The following is a 15,263-nucleotide window of genomic DNA, read 5'->3' as shown; positions in this document are numbered from 1 at the left end:
AAAATATGGTAAAAGCTATCCCGTGGGGAAAGAAAAAAGTGCACCTTTAACAGATAGGAGATCTCATTAGGTCACTCAGCATGGACTCAGGTGGTAATGTTTGCATCCAGCCTGCACGCTGTCCACTCATTTCCCTGGAGTTTGTTTTGTTAGTAAATCACTCGCGCACTCAGTATATTAAAAGTTCAGTAAGTGAGTTAAACCACTCTCATTATCTACATAAATCATCTATGTGAAAGCGTGTGGGGACAAATGGCAGGCGTTTGTTTTTCTGGTAATTTGCATGAAATGAAAGAGCATTGTGGGAGCATCAGAGAGTTACCACTGAATTTTATATTTGAAACCTGTCTGTGATGATTTCGGCATGCAACCCCTCTGAGCAAGTAATGCACCCTGTAGTGTAGTGCTCATTGGTCATTGGTCACAGCTCTCACCCTAACAGTAAAATGTCTGCAAACCGTAACCCATACAGCCCCATTTTGAATGCATCCGTTTATGGATTTTTGGCTTGGACTGTTCTGCTTATGCTTCCTGAGGCGAGCTTTCAGACTAAAGACGCAGGCTTACTTCAACCAAGACATCTAGTTCCACAAACACAGCATTTTCTAAGGGCACCATGGGCAACCCAGTATAGCCTTGCTGCCAGTAAATACACTGTACGCTACCTCAACCGGTAACCCAGTTAAATAGGTAAGTGTTTGGGTGATTACCATGCGGGCCAGGACAGAGGGAGGAACCGTGCACACATCTTTGGGATCACTGCTAGTTTACCTTTGGGGTTTGATTGAGACCGTTGAGTCGGGCGGGAACATGGCCTGGAGCATAAGGCACATGTAGCCTTCTGTTGCAGAGTATTTGTTCTGCCTCTTCTCCTTCTAGCCATCCTATTTCATTTTTGGTACCTGGTGGCCGCGCATGGCGTTTATGAATGCTGACGGGTTTCCTTTCTTCGGGTGTGCATTATTTTGATCTCTGTGAGGTTTGTTGCTCTTTGATTGAATTTGGAGTTAAGATCAATTATCGGTTATCGATCAAACCCTAAAATGTACCTTGGCGATGGAGAGCTCCTTCCAGTATAGTTCACGATGCCCTCAATAGGTACGCTTTCCGTACTTATGAAAATGTATTAACTAAACACAGTTTTCTTCCAGAATTAAGTCAAGAGGCTGACAGTGGCACAGTTACCGTGCTTTTCAAGCACCATACCCCTATCCTGGAAGTAACTGCTTACCATCTGATGTGGTCTATGTCTTTTCTTTCAGTCTGTCTCTCTTTGGAAACGTGTATTCTACTGCTCTGTCCCTTTCCATGTGTAGCCTCTGTTAACTTTGGATCATTGGCTGTCTTTTTGTAGATGCTTTGTGATTGGCTTACTGCCGTGCTAAGGGCGGGTATTTGGTCTCCCACGTGTGACATGTTGATGGTTGCCTGTGTATGGCTGCCTATGTAGAATTGTTGCGTGTGCTTCTGTTATTTTTGACCTGCAGGACTCGCTGTAACACAGGCGTGTTGCTGATCACCAGGGTCACTGCCCCTTATGCTACTGCTCTGTGATTGCTTGAGCATGGTGACCGCTGGCTACATTAGTTTGTGTGTGTCTGGCTGCTCTGTTCCTCTGGGCTGAATTCAGTGGTGACCTCATGTGTTCATCTGTAAGTGTGTGCTGCTGCCAGTTTGTGACTACTGAGTGATCTGTGCCATCGCAGCAGCGGCGACACCCCCATTCTACATCTGTAGCTTATATCACGGCTGGACCTTGATCCTTGTGTGTGGTTTTTGTGTGACTGTTTAATTTCACATTGTGTGGGGCAGGCCTGTGAATGTGCATATGGTAGCTGCCCTGCAGCCGTGTATAGCTGCTATGTGCCTGCTTGCATCTGCTCCAGCACTTTGTGTGTACCCTTTGCATCCTCCTCGTGTAGCTGATGTATCATGGGTGCGTGTGCAATGCATTACTACTATGTGTGTGTGATGGTCCACTTACTGTATTTGAGCTTTGTTTGGAAAGGTCGAGCATATGACATATGTGGAAAATGAAGTTGAATGTTGAAGTTCTTTTCGCAGACACCAGTGTCTTTGCTTTATTTTTGTTTTGCTTTCCACTATTTGAAATGCTACAATTGTCACGTTTCCTTTTGGAGTATTTTACTTCCTATTTTTTTTGGAGATGGAAGTAAAAATGTAATGATGATGATGTGTTATTTATATAGCGCCTTAATCCAAAGCGCTGTACAGAGCACATATTTACATACAATATCACCCAACCGAAATTGGTACTCATTTATCGACTTCGGAAGGATGAAAGGCTGAGTTGGCCTTGCCGGGATTCGAACCTGCGACCTGCAGATCACGCTCAGATCGCAGCAGCGAGCGCTCAACCCGCTGAGCTATCTTACCGGCTGTAGGAAGTAAAACATGGCTCATTCCCCATGAGAGTATTTTATAAGCGAGTAAAATAGGTTCCAGCTGTAAAATAAATGTTTTGTAATTAGTATTTCTTTGTACAAAGGTATTCCTGAACATTAAAAAAGATAAAGTTTTACCTCTTCAGATCAGGCTGTCATAATAGAAGAACTTCTTCCTGTGGTGCTCTGTTGTAAACTGGGCCAAACATAGTCATGGAACTGTGTGGATGAGCGCAGGGAACAGGCTCCTATGTGACTTTTCCTATTTGCGTTGGGAGTATTTTTACTCTCTGGTTTTATTTTTTGGAAGTATATGCCAATTTTTAGGCAGTAAAAGTGGCTGATACACCCCTTACCTGTAGGGGCTGACCATTGTTCCCCCATATCAGGCTACCTTATCATGCTCAGCCTTGACTGTGACTGTGCCCATCTTAGTTGCAAAGCGAATAGAGCAGCCTTTGTGGGTCTGCCCAGTTCTTTGCTACTAACAAAATGGCCACTCGAAGTGGTAGGCTTGGTTTGTGCTTCGTATTCGTAGTGGTAGGATCGGTCCGTGCTTCATACTCGTAGTGGTGGGCTTGGACCGTGCTTTGTACTCGTAGTGCTAGGCTTGGTCCGTGCTTAGTACTCGTAGTGGTGGGCTTGGACCGTGCTTTGTACTCGTAGTGGTAGGCTTGGTCCGTGCTTAGTACTCGTAGTGGTGGGCTTGGACCGTGCTTCATACTCGTAGTGGTAGGCATGGTCCGTGCTTCGTACTCATAGTGGTAGGCTTGGTCGTGCTTTGTCTCTAGCGTAACCTCTACTTATGCTCCGTGGCTTTCCCCCTCCTGACTTCTCCCCACTGTCGTGTTTTCTTGCAGCTACCTAAACGATTTGGAGAGGATAGCGCGAGCGGACTACATCCCTACACAGCAGGATGTGCTGCGGACAAGGGTGAAGACCACCGGCATCGTCGAAACCCACTTCACCTTCAAGGACTTGCATTTCAAGTAGGTCTCTTGCATTTATACATGCCCGTAAGCCTTTTCCTTGTCAGATTGTTCCCGCGCATAGAAGCATTGCGCTGCAGCCTTGGCCTTGCAGGTTGCAGCAGATATAATATGCAAATAAGCACACACGAGGTAAGCATACATAACTACATGTCAGTTGTATCACAGCTTTCCAGGTAACCCAGTTTTAAAATGTGTATTACATCTCTGCTGTAGGTATTAAAGCTGTTTCGCAAGGTTGGTGAAATAGGATTATATTTCGATCCTCTGTGGCGACGGTGGGTTGGGGGAGAGGGCGGGGTGGGTGTAAGTGTATTTACTTTTGCAATTTTCAACATGCCCGATGCAAAACAAGTTGCTCTACAGCTGCAGGGATTTTAGGGATGGATAAGGGTAGGGGTTAAAGTAAAAATTGGAATGGGGTTGTGGATGGTAAATAGATAGAAAATACAAAAAAAACACAAATCAGGAAAGCATCCACAGGAACATGCAAGTTGTGTGGCAGCTTCCCAGGTAACGCAGTTTTTAAATCGGTGATAAGTCTGTCATTCGTATCTAAGTGCTTGACAACGGTTGGAGGAATCAGATTAACTTTAGATGACTTCCAGGTGATCTGTCCCTGGATACAGTGGGTTGGTTGGGTCGTGTGGTTTTTAGCTGATGATCAGAGGTCTCTGTCTTTGTTGTAGTGTGAGAGTCGGGAGATATATTTAGGTTCTACGTGCCACTAGGGTCCAAGCGTGAAACCGAGGATGTTGGCATCCATGGTTTGCTGTAGGGAGAACTGGCTAATGTGTGCAAATGTGCCTTAGGCCGTGGACCAGTCAACCTGCCGGTTACTGCAGGAGTTCACTCCTCCTATGAGTCTCTGCCTTTGGAGGTTGCCTTGCTCACGGCGCTGAGGGTCAGGTTATCGAGCATTGCAGACATTTTTAGTGGGGGCAGGGCCAGGCACCAGCCGGTGAAGGCAATTATGAGAACCAAGACTCAAGTTGTATGAAGTTGTTTGCCCAGGATCAAACATTCTGGTCAATTGGGGGGGGAAGCAGAGATTAGAACCTAGTAACTTAGCTCGTAGACCACAGCTCTTCTCTCGTATAGCTGGGACTGAAGACACAGAAAGGTCGCAGAGCTGGCATTTCCCTTTTCTACCGCACTGTGACTGGAAAGCCAGGGACTCTTAATTCTCCCCGCCGGATCCTGCCATCACATTGTTCCTCTGTGGCAGTTCTTGTTCAATGGCTCTGTGTGACCTCTGGGCCAAGCGCTACAGCGTTTGCCTTTGTGTAGTGTTATCTATCGCCCCTGGCTCTACAACTGGATGCTGTGCGGTGGCATGGCTGCATGCTGAGCCGGGAGTCACACCCTTCTGCCTGCCAAAGGGGAAAGGGCGGGATTACACGGCTCGCCGCCAGCTGAGGGCCATGTGTCTGCTCTCGAGCATGGCAATTAGCAGACTGCGGCACTGTCCTGCCGTGATGCTTGTGCTCATGGGGACATATCGTCACAGTCACCCGCCGCATGTACATTTCCCTGTGCGTGTCACTTGCACATTGTCGGGGACCGCAGCAAGAGAGGAACAATACGCAGCCTTCGGATATTAATCCTTTGCGGTCATTAGGAAAGATGGCAATTGAAATCTGTCGCTGCATTTTCGGGTGTCTTGATCTTTTCGGGTGTCTTGATCTCGGCCAGAGCATTCCCTTTCTTCATACAGGTGGAGGATCCTGAAAGGGATTCTGTATTCAGCAAATACTACAGATAAATAACACTTCTCATAGAGTCGGTGCGCAGCCAAAAGCCGCAGGAAAACAAATACCTTTATTCTGGGTGAATCCAACTGCACTGGTGTACACAGCCGCGATAAAGAAGGCCCAGGGAGAGGCGTTCACCCCTTATTTATTTAATTTATAATTTATAATTTAATGTGATTTCGTTTCAAAGACAATTTACAACACTATTAAATACACAATATTTCCCATCATCATCACAACTTACAAAGTAAAACAAACAAAGAAAAACATATCCATGACTAACCTTTTTCCTATACATGCACACACTACTAATACACATATTAAAATGCACATTAATAACATTTCCTTTAAACATTCCTAAACATTCTCAATACTTAATTTAGCAGCAACTACAATCCATATTCTGAAAAGTGCATTATGGGTAGTGGGGTTTTTTGTCGCAAGGCAATGTGCCTCTTTATGGAGTCCAGATCATGGCCATACCTGCCCAGCTCACTCCTATACAACCATCCATACTATTGGCATGGCGTCAGTACATGCCGGGGGGGGGGGGGGGTTCCAATTTGCTTGGTATTTTTCATATTCGGCATGTCCTATCTTCCAGTTGTATCCCCGGTCTCAGACCTATATCACTCAAGACAAGTAGATTCTAAGTAGTAACACAAATCTTTCTCTGCCGTGCAATTAATCACTAATCTTTGAGGAGTTGGAAACCTGTGCATGCTCTCAAATATTTCCCCGTATGCTTTTAACTTCCATAATTTCTCATAATTCATATTCCAGTATCAGGTTCTCTGCTTTACTTTCCACTGACGACATAAGGTGGTTAAATCCTGGGTCTATATAGCCTGGAGTCCAATATTGCACACAGCGTACGGCCAGATTTGACCTTTGCTAGCTGCTCCTATTTGGGCTACTAAAGGGCTCACAGCCCTAAGTACAGTGGGAATGGCTGTGGGGGAAGACCCCAGGCAGAGCCACAGTTTTGGATCAGGGAATTAACGGACCCCGGTGAGGTGTGCATTGTGTATGCGGACTGGGTCCCCACTCTGGCAATAACAGGCAGTCTACCCAAGAAAGTGAAAACACAAAAGAAGGCACCAACGTCTTGCAGAAATCAGGAACCACATTTATTACAGACAAGGAAGTAGGCTCATTGCCAGCAGAGTAAGTTAGGCACGCTATACATGAATGATTGTCTGCAGGGGGCTGCGGGCCCAAGGAGGGGTATTGATGAGAGGAATACTGGCTAGGCACACCCAGAGGAAGAGTGAGGGAGAATGAGGGAAAGTGAGCGAGGGAGAGTGTGGGTGGGGCACAGAGAGTGAGGGGCACAGCGAGCGACAGAAACCGAGAGAGAGTAAGGGGTGCAGAGAGTGACAGAGAGAGAGAGACAAACAGAGTGGTAAACAGAGATAAGCACAGGAGCAGAGGCAGGGGCAGAGGAGAGCAGGTTGGGGAGGAAGGGGCACAAGGGGATGAAAGGGAGAAGTGTACGTGCTTGGGTCTCTGTAGCGCCCGTGCCCCCATCCGCGCGCTCAATGGTATAAGAGTGAGGTGGGCGAGGGAGAGTGTGGGCGGGGCACAGAGAGTGAGGGGCACAGCGAGTGACAGAGACAGAGAGAGAGTAAGGGGTGCAGAGAGTGACAGAGAGAGAGACAAACAGAGTGGTAAACGGAGATAAACAGAGAGATAAGCACAGGAGCAGAGACGGGGGCAGAGGAGAGCAGGTTGGGGAGCAAGGAAAGGGAGAAGTGTACATGCTTAGGTCTCTGTAGCTCCCCTGCCCCTAGCCACGCGCCCAACACTGCAGACAAAAAAGAGCCCCAACACTGTTTCTCTGTCCACTTATTGCTTCAACCCTTGCAGAGCCCATCCGCAGGGTCCCAGGAGGTAGGGGGTGGGGCCATGATGAACACAGCTGTCCAAGCGACAGAAAGAGGAAGGAGGACAAGCTAGTTCCCAGGGTCCAAATGACAGGAAAAGAATGGAGATTCACAGGTGGGATGCGGGGGGGGGGCTTTAGGCTGGCACATTCAGGCACAACCCCTCTCCCCCACAGCTGTCCCAGGAAGGGGGACGAAGGAACCAAGGAAGAAGGGAGCAGGGACATGAGTTGGGCAAACATCCCAGGATAGGCCGCCTTATTCCTGACGTCTGCACTTGCACTGAATATATTCTGGGCACAACGCGTTGTACACGCTAAATATAAGAGCTGGGTATTTTTTACGGCCTTCACAAAATACATACTGTAACCCCTGGCTCGTCCCAGCACTCAACAGAGGCTCGGCCCCTACTTCGCATCCAGGCCAGAGGACCGGACCGTGAGCACAAACGCTGCAGCCGCTGTAAACCTTCTGAGGCAGGCTCTGCTTCAGCCCTGCCACGCCGCTCACCGCTCAGCAACTCATAAACACTCTGAGCTCAAAGCAGAGAAGAAAGCACCTCTGCCCGCTGCTAAACGCATAAAGCCGTACTACAATACGAAAAACCAGAGACCGCTTCAGACACGAATTACACCAATCTGTATTCTCTCACTCGCTATAAAAGGAACGGGCAGTTTGACCAATGTGTAGTAGTAAGGAGTTGGCGAGCAATTGTTGGAGATTCTTGGAAATGGAGACCAGGCAATGGAGGTAGAGATCAAAGAGAGGTGGCTGGAAGGGAGCCTGAGACGAAGGGAGCCTGAGACGAAGGGAGCAGGAGAAGAAGGGTGCGTTCTGAAGATGGTAGGAGCTAACCCCGAAAGGAGGTTGGGTGGAAGAAGCTGGAGCAGGCAAAAATAAAAGGGCATTGACGGGGAACTTGAAGAGAGCATTAAGGAGGAGGTTGGAGAGGATAAGGAAGACGTGAAATGAGGAGAAGGCATTCTCAAAGCCTGTGAATACTGAGAATGAAAGTCATGAGCATGTGGCAAAGTGTCGAGGCACTGCTGGAAAAGGAAAGCCAGGGTGTCAAGGGGGTGCATGGTAGGTACCCCTATCTGTGAGACAGGTTTGACCCAGTGAGGAGTGAAGTGAGGAAGGTCAAAACATTAAATTGGTGCTATTTGTCCCCAACCCTTTTCTCATAGGTGATTTATGTACATACCTGGAGTGGTTTAACTCACTTAATTGAATTGCTAATCTACTGAGTGAGCGAGTGATTCATTAGTTTACAGTATGCAGGCTGTATGCAAATATTTCCATCTGTTGGGAATTAAGGCAGGGCCCTAACACAGGCTGTTGCTAAGAATTGAACTGCCTAGCCTGTAGATAAACTAACATTGCCCATCTCTTGGGGGACGCTTTGGTATTTTGTCCACCAACACACAGCCTCAGCTGCACTATGGTCTGGCCTAGAGTGCAAGTACACTTTAAGCCCAAGAACCCTGGAGGATTTGATCTAGAGATCAAGGGGACTTGAATCTACAGAATGTAGAATATTACAGTGTCTGGGATCTGACCCTGTCAAGAGAAGATAGGGGACCCCTTTCAACCCAAGCCAAAGGGATACCAGGTTTATTTCCAGAGCCAGACCTGCCACAGAGGCAGTGCGTGGGAGTTGAAGTGCACACAAACTGGGACTTTGCATTCAGAGCAGGCCGGCATTCTTAAATGCCAGCGGGCCGCGTATGAAAAGGGGGCGGGCTTAAAGCACACAAGTGATCATCCTGGGTGTGGAAGAGGGACGCCTGACTAGGGAGGTAATCTCAAAGGGGAGGAGAGAGAGAGAGATGGAGAGAGGGACAGAGCCGACCTTGGTGAGCCTCTTACAATTATCTCAATAAAAACCGTTGAATTGTATTGTATCCAAGAGTTGGTGTAGTCTTGAGGCCATCTGTGACGGGAGACAGAAAAGTAGTCTGGGGAACACTTAAAATCCCCAAGAATGTGAATGATTGGGAAATGCCAGCATGTGGCGGGGTGTGATCCTTAACATAGACTTGAGAGACTTCAATTACTAAATTGGTCTTGTGGAGAACACATTGGGCCTCATTACACGGACGGCGGTAACCATGGCGCTATTAGCGCCATGGTTGCCGCCGGTATTTTACCGAGTCCGCCATGGTGAATGGCGGAATTACCGCCCTATTCCAAGGTGTGTGGGGGCGGTAATTCCCCATTCACCATGGCACTTCCCTATTCCAATGTCTGCCCCCATAGGGCTCAATGGGAATGGGGAAGGCAGTAATTACGGTACAGCAAATTGCGGTAACGTAATGACCTCCTAGGTCCCTTTGCGGGTCCGGTCCTTAACGGCTAGTAAAACCAGCCGTTAAGGTAGGGTCCCACAAAGAGACCTCGTAGTAAGGCGGTAAGGGTTTACCGGCATTGGTACCCTTACTGGTACCAATAAACCCTTACCGCCATCCGTGTAATGAGGCCCATTGTGTTGTTTTTTCATGATCCTTTCTTACTTTAGCCCAACACTGTAACCATGCCTAAACCCTTTGAACTATACCACTGTGTCTGCCTTGCTTGGCTTCTCGGCTGCTCCATGATGGGATCCAGGAGATGAGTCATTTTCCGGGGGTTCTTTTTAAAGGCTGGCTTCTCAGATTTCAATAATGACTAATGCCTCAGAATATGGGTAGGGCACTAATTGCAAACATCTACAGATAATCTATGTTCCATGCTTGACATAGTCATATAAAGCTTTTCCTTTTTCTTAGTATGAGGGTTCCTTTCCACCCCCTTTTCTGGTCCTTCACCTTCACTCCTCACAGTAATTTCACAAATTCTCATCTTAATGCTCTTCTTTTGGCGTTATACTGCTCACCTCCTTCATGAACTCTTCTAAACGCATCTGATCTTCCTCAGCCTTGGGTACCTCCTTTCAGAATCACCATTCTTCAAATGCTTCCGTCTCCTCTTGACAGTCGCTTGCCTACTCAATCCTTTTTGGCCCTTCTTTCTTGCCCATCAGCATTATGAAACTCTTTGGCTTTTTCCATCGTTTCCTTCTCTTTAGGCACGTTCTTGCCCCAGACGTGGACTTCTGCCTCCTGCTCCCAACTCAACTAGCTGTCTCTAGTCTCCTCCACCTTCTTCACCCCTTTGGGCACATTCCTCCTCATCAATAATGCCTTCTAGCGGCATCTTACATTGTGCTCATCCTTCACCCCTTTGGATATGTTCTTCGTTCCTGCCGTTTCTACGGAAACCTTTTGCTGCTAAACCAACCTCAAGGTGACTAGCCACCAGGGGCCTTTATTTGGTACAAAATGTTCATATCTAATTTTTTATATTGAATGCCCATATATCGAATGTGTTATATTGAAAACCTTTACAGTAAATGCATTTAGGGATCCAGTAACGGGTAAAATATGTTTGGGAAATGGCCCGGGTGGGTTTTTAGGGGTGGTTGGAAAGGGGAGTTTGTGGGGGCACCCCCCCCCACAAAAAAGTGCATTCACTATAAAAGTTTTCAATATAAAATATTCGAGATCTGTTCATTCAATATACAAAATTCGATATAAAGACATGATTTTGCCTTAAGACTTACTATTAAGCTAGTATGTTGGAATGTGGCAGTCCTCCCACAGGAATTTGGGGATCCAGACTCTAAGGCCTACATCAACAGTTTTGATATTATCATCATGCATCAAACCTTGTCCTTGGAACCATGGTCACTGAACTGTTACGTACATTTTCTCTAAAGCACAGAAAGAGGAAAGTCATCATGGCGCATGGGAGGCCTACATAGATCCTGCAGGAATGGAATATCCAGTCAGGCTCTGCAACGCGAATTGTCCGCCAAATTTGCAGTGTCTTTTGGCATGACCCTCTTAGATGGGAAACCGCTTAGAATCATCAATGTTTATGCCAGCTGCAAAAACACAGCAGAATTGACTTCATTTCTATCTACAATCGAGGCGGAAGCAGCCATCCCTGCAGAAGCCTAACAGGAGTTGATCATCTGTGGGGACAAGAAATGCCAAAATAGGCCCCTGGGGTGGATGAAGACTCGCATGAAAATCGGCGGCTCAGGGAATCCCTATTTTGAGCAATGGCCACTCCAAAAATGATGCCAAAGGAAAATTGTTGGGAAGTTTCTGCATGGATCTGGACTTTTTCAGCACATTACTCGATAGTGTCAGCTTCAACCTTAAAGCCTACTTAAGAAGTGAGAGGGTCGAACTCAGTAATCGGTTACATACTCCTCCAGTCCGACTCGTGGACTTCTTACTGCAATTTTGAAATCTGCCCAAGGGTTGAACGTGACCACAATGCTCTCTGCCTGTTCAGATAGCTCATGGCATATGGTGTTACAGAAGATTACACAGAGGTAGCGGCAGACATGAATGTGACAAATGAGGTTTAGAGTCAGGTGGGACCCCAGATTAGAAGAAACCCTCCCAGAATGGTTAGAGGGCACGCCAGGAATTGGGGGCCTGTCTGCACTGTTGCTTCCCATTGAAGGTAGGGCATGAACCTAAACAATAATTTGAGGCAAATGTTTCTGTACTATACTATCGACTATACATCTCCGTGCTCCCTTTTTCACATAAGGGAATAAAGAGATGGTTAGCTGAATGTGCAGAAATGTAGAGTCTGCTATAATCCACGGTCACACAAGATGGGGATAGGTAAGAGTTTTGTAAAGCGAGCAAAGCATACACAACACTGATTACAAGTAAAAAGAAAGACTGTGAGGACCGTGGTTGGCAGAAATTGCTAAAAGCAGCTAAAGAGAAAGACGCAACATCCTTGTGGAGGGAAGTGGCACAGGGTCTCAGTACACATACATCGTGTATTAAAACGCACCTGACCGAGGCAGACTGGGTTGAACATTTTTCACAAATCTTTGAGGGATTAGAAAAAGGGCATCATACCCTCACTGAAATGAATTGGGCCCAGCCTCCGCAGAGCAAATAGATATTCTAAGAAGGGGACCTTTTCTCACATTGATCAAGGCAGGACAGTCTGTACTTGATCAAACTGGTCTACCAGAAAGATCACTTTTTACTGGAGTTCGAAAATCAATCGACCATATGAAGTTCGGCAAAACCCCAGGCCTGAACAGGATCCTGACAAAGTTTTAAAAGCCCTACGGGATTGGTGGGCTAGCATTTCCAGCATTGTTCTTCCCTACCTTGTCAGCAGTGGGGTATACCCTTCATCCTGGCAGAATTCAGTTGTTGTTCCTCTGTACACAAAAGGAGCCACAAATGAGATTAAGTCCTATCTGCCCATTAACCTGATCAATATCAACTGTAACATTTTCTGAAACATAATTCATCAGCAATTAAACAGGTGGATTAATGAAAAGTAAGTTTTAGACGGTGCCCAGGATGGCTTTAGATCATGGCTTTCTGCCATCGATCGGGCTTTTGTTCTTTGCCATCTTTCGCATAAGTAGGACTTGCTTAAGAAAATGCCCCTTATGTTGCTTTTTTAGATTTGTCCTCGACCTTTGATCTAGTGGTTCGAGAGATGCTGTGGATGAAACCTGCTGTCATGCGGATAGAAAGAAGCTTGCTTGACATCATCAGGGCCCTTTATACTAAGACTACCATCCAAATAACAGGGATGTCTACTTGCCCCAATCCTTTTGGACTATATTTAAATGACTGAAATATGTGGGGGAAGCTGCAAGGAACATCCCAAATACAAATGGAAGGCCAGTGCCTATGCTTCTTTATGCTGACAACTCTGAACTCCTTACAAGGCCTCCTTATGCCCTCAAAACCCAGATACAGGCAGTTTCCTCCTATTGTACTTACAATCACCTACCTTTGAACAATAGCAGGTCAAAAGTGATGTTCTTGATCAATGCAAGCAGGGTTGGGTCAAAACCCAGTTTTATGTTAGAGAGGGGACTCACTGAAATAGCAGATAGTTTCACCTATTTAGGAGTGACATTCACATCAAACCTCTGGTGGGAGGCCCATATTGAGCTGGCTTGCAGAAAAGCCTCTAATGCTGGCTGAGCGATCATCGCGTTAACCCTTAAATACAAGGACAACTACGCAGCAGCAATTAAAAACGTCTTCTGTGTGTGAGGCGCCAGAAATGAGAGGCAGACACAAACTTATGTTATTCTCAAAGTCAGATATTTTAATAACAGAAATGGGTTGGAAAAAGACCTCTCTAGCCCTATTCTAAAAAGGATTATCCCTACCTGACTAGCTAAAACTAAGGATCTGTCTGTGTCAAGTAGTCGGGCAGTGTGTCCAAAACATTCTAAGATGACCCTCACACTAGCAACAAAAAAACAAAAGGTGTATGGAAATGTCTTTGACTTGATATTAGCAAAAAGTGTTACAAGGATAGCTCCAACACAAGGGGCTTGCAAGAAAAAGATGCTTGGATCCAGAGGGTGGTTCCCTGCCCCTGGATTTTTAGGTAGGATGGCAAAAAGTCTCTCTTTATCCAACAGATCCTTTGTGATTTTGGAACTGGGGTTCACGGTGTTCTTTTTCAAACAATAAATCCCATAATAGTCTTTCTTAAGCTTCAAACAATAAATTCCACCACAGTCTTTCTTTAGCTCTTCTAGTTATTATTGTGGATTGCCAGGAACACTCCCCTGACAGGAATCCTTCTATGGGGTTTTCAGATCCCCTGGTATACCCCCCTGAACAGTATCTTCCCACAATGTCAAACTCGTTATACAACTTCAGGTATCTGATATACTCCTGAGCCAGGAGGACTTCTGCAAAAGTTCACGAAGTGAGGGTTTTCCTTTCTCCCAACCCCCGATCCTCTTTTTCCACTGTCCGGCTTTGCTTCCCAACTGCTTGGCGTTCTCATCTCCCAAGACTTCTTATTTGTTTTACTGTTCTTTTCACTGTACAACAGTAGCATATACCCTCAGGTGCTTGGTATATTTGCCTGTGGTAGCGCTTCCTTCAACTTTCTCACACATTGGCATCTTATGCATCCAGGCTTACCTGTAGCTTGTTGTGGCACTTTCTTTTGTTTGCTTTCAAACATTCTTCTCATTGGCGTTTGAACTTGTGCTTTTCCTTGATTGCATTTAAACCAGCATTGTGCCTTTCTGTTATTTGCAACTTCATACAGTTCAAACATTCACTGGCGTGCAGGTTGTAATGCCCCAGGGTCTCCCGATGCTCTAGGCAGACTCACTGGGTCTTCTTTACGTCTCCAAATCTGCTTGCGCTTCCACTGTGCTGTTTCTTCCCCTCTAGGATTGTGCAAAAGCTATGTCAGCATCCAACGTGATTCTGCGAGCAACCACCGGTTTCCCTTGACCGCAGAGCTCTGTTTGCTTGTTCAGTTGTGTTCCCTGGAGTTTCTGCTTGGCCTTCAGCCTCTACACAGCTTTCCTTCCTTTTTGCCCCACTTTCCGTCTTGCCACACCGGTCGGTATACCTTGTGGTTAGGACCCCCAACATGGGGTCCCTCGTTCTCTCCTGCACAGCAGTAGCCCCCTTCTGCACTGCCTCTGCCATTTTTAAAGGTCCTCCTTACTTTGGTTCCATCAAAACAACTAGCCTGCACATTAGACTTCAGGCTTCTCTTGGTCTGCATAAACTCCTTCCTCCTCTTCCTCGTCTCAGTTCCTGAGGAGTTATGGGAGTTGAAGTCCAAAGATATTACTGGATGTTCAAATATTTTACATAAAGATACATCAAAACCTTAAATTGTTATATATGAGTTGTGAGTGTTTTACTCGTAAATGAGTGTTTTGACTAGAGTGATTTTGAGGGAAGGTTTACAGACTTTTACTATGAGGTGGTACTATGAGATGACAGAAAGCAATTAACATCTTTTTGTAGATTATTGCGTTTGCACTGTATTTTCTTGTCACAGAAGACTCATTGGGTCGAAAGTGTAACTAAAATCTAAATCTTTGCTCCTGTGAGTGCCACTCTAATTCCTACATCCCCTGTCAAAAATGCTTAAGCCTCCCTCATCCTCTTCACCCCTCAGGGCACTTCCTTCGGCACTCACGGCGCCAACCACATCTCTACTTTGACTCCCAAACACCTCTATTTCTTTCCCACTTTCCTCATCCCTTACCTCTGGGTTCCTTTTCCCTTGTTACTTTTATGCTCTTTCACTATCTCTTACGAACATATTGGTCTTTGCACTCTCCTGTGTCAACCCTCCAGACCACCAGCTCCAGTGTGGCCCAGCTTCTTGGATCTCTTCTCCAGCCTTGCA

At 46.3% G+C, this 15,263-nt stretch overlaps 1 protein-coding gene across 1 annotated transcript in view; it reads left to right on the top strand.

Moving 5' to 3' along the window:
* GNAI2 (G protein subunit alpha i2) overlaps positions 1–15,263 on the top strand; it is a 711,653-nt gene that overhangs the window by 584,245 nt on the left and 112,145 nt on the right. The window contains exon 5 of the mRNA XM_069644134.1: positions 3,266–3,394. Coding sequence (XP_069500235.1) covers positions 3,266–3,394 — 129 coding nt within the window. The remainder of the gene's footprint in view (positions 1–3,265; positions 3,395–15,263) is intronic.

Source organism: Ambystoma mexicanum, chromosome 2p, assembly GCF_040938575.1.
Source record: "Ambystoma mexicanum isolate Mex_15411 chromosome 2p, UKY_AmexF1_1, whole genome shotgun sequence".
NCBI classification, from domain to species: domain Eukaryota; kingdom Metazoa; phylum Chordata; class Amphibia; order Caudata; family Ambystomatidae; genus Ambystoma; species Ambystoma mexicanum.
This window is presented reverse-complemented; position numbering and strand designations above follow the sequence as displayed.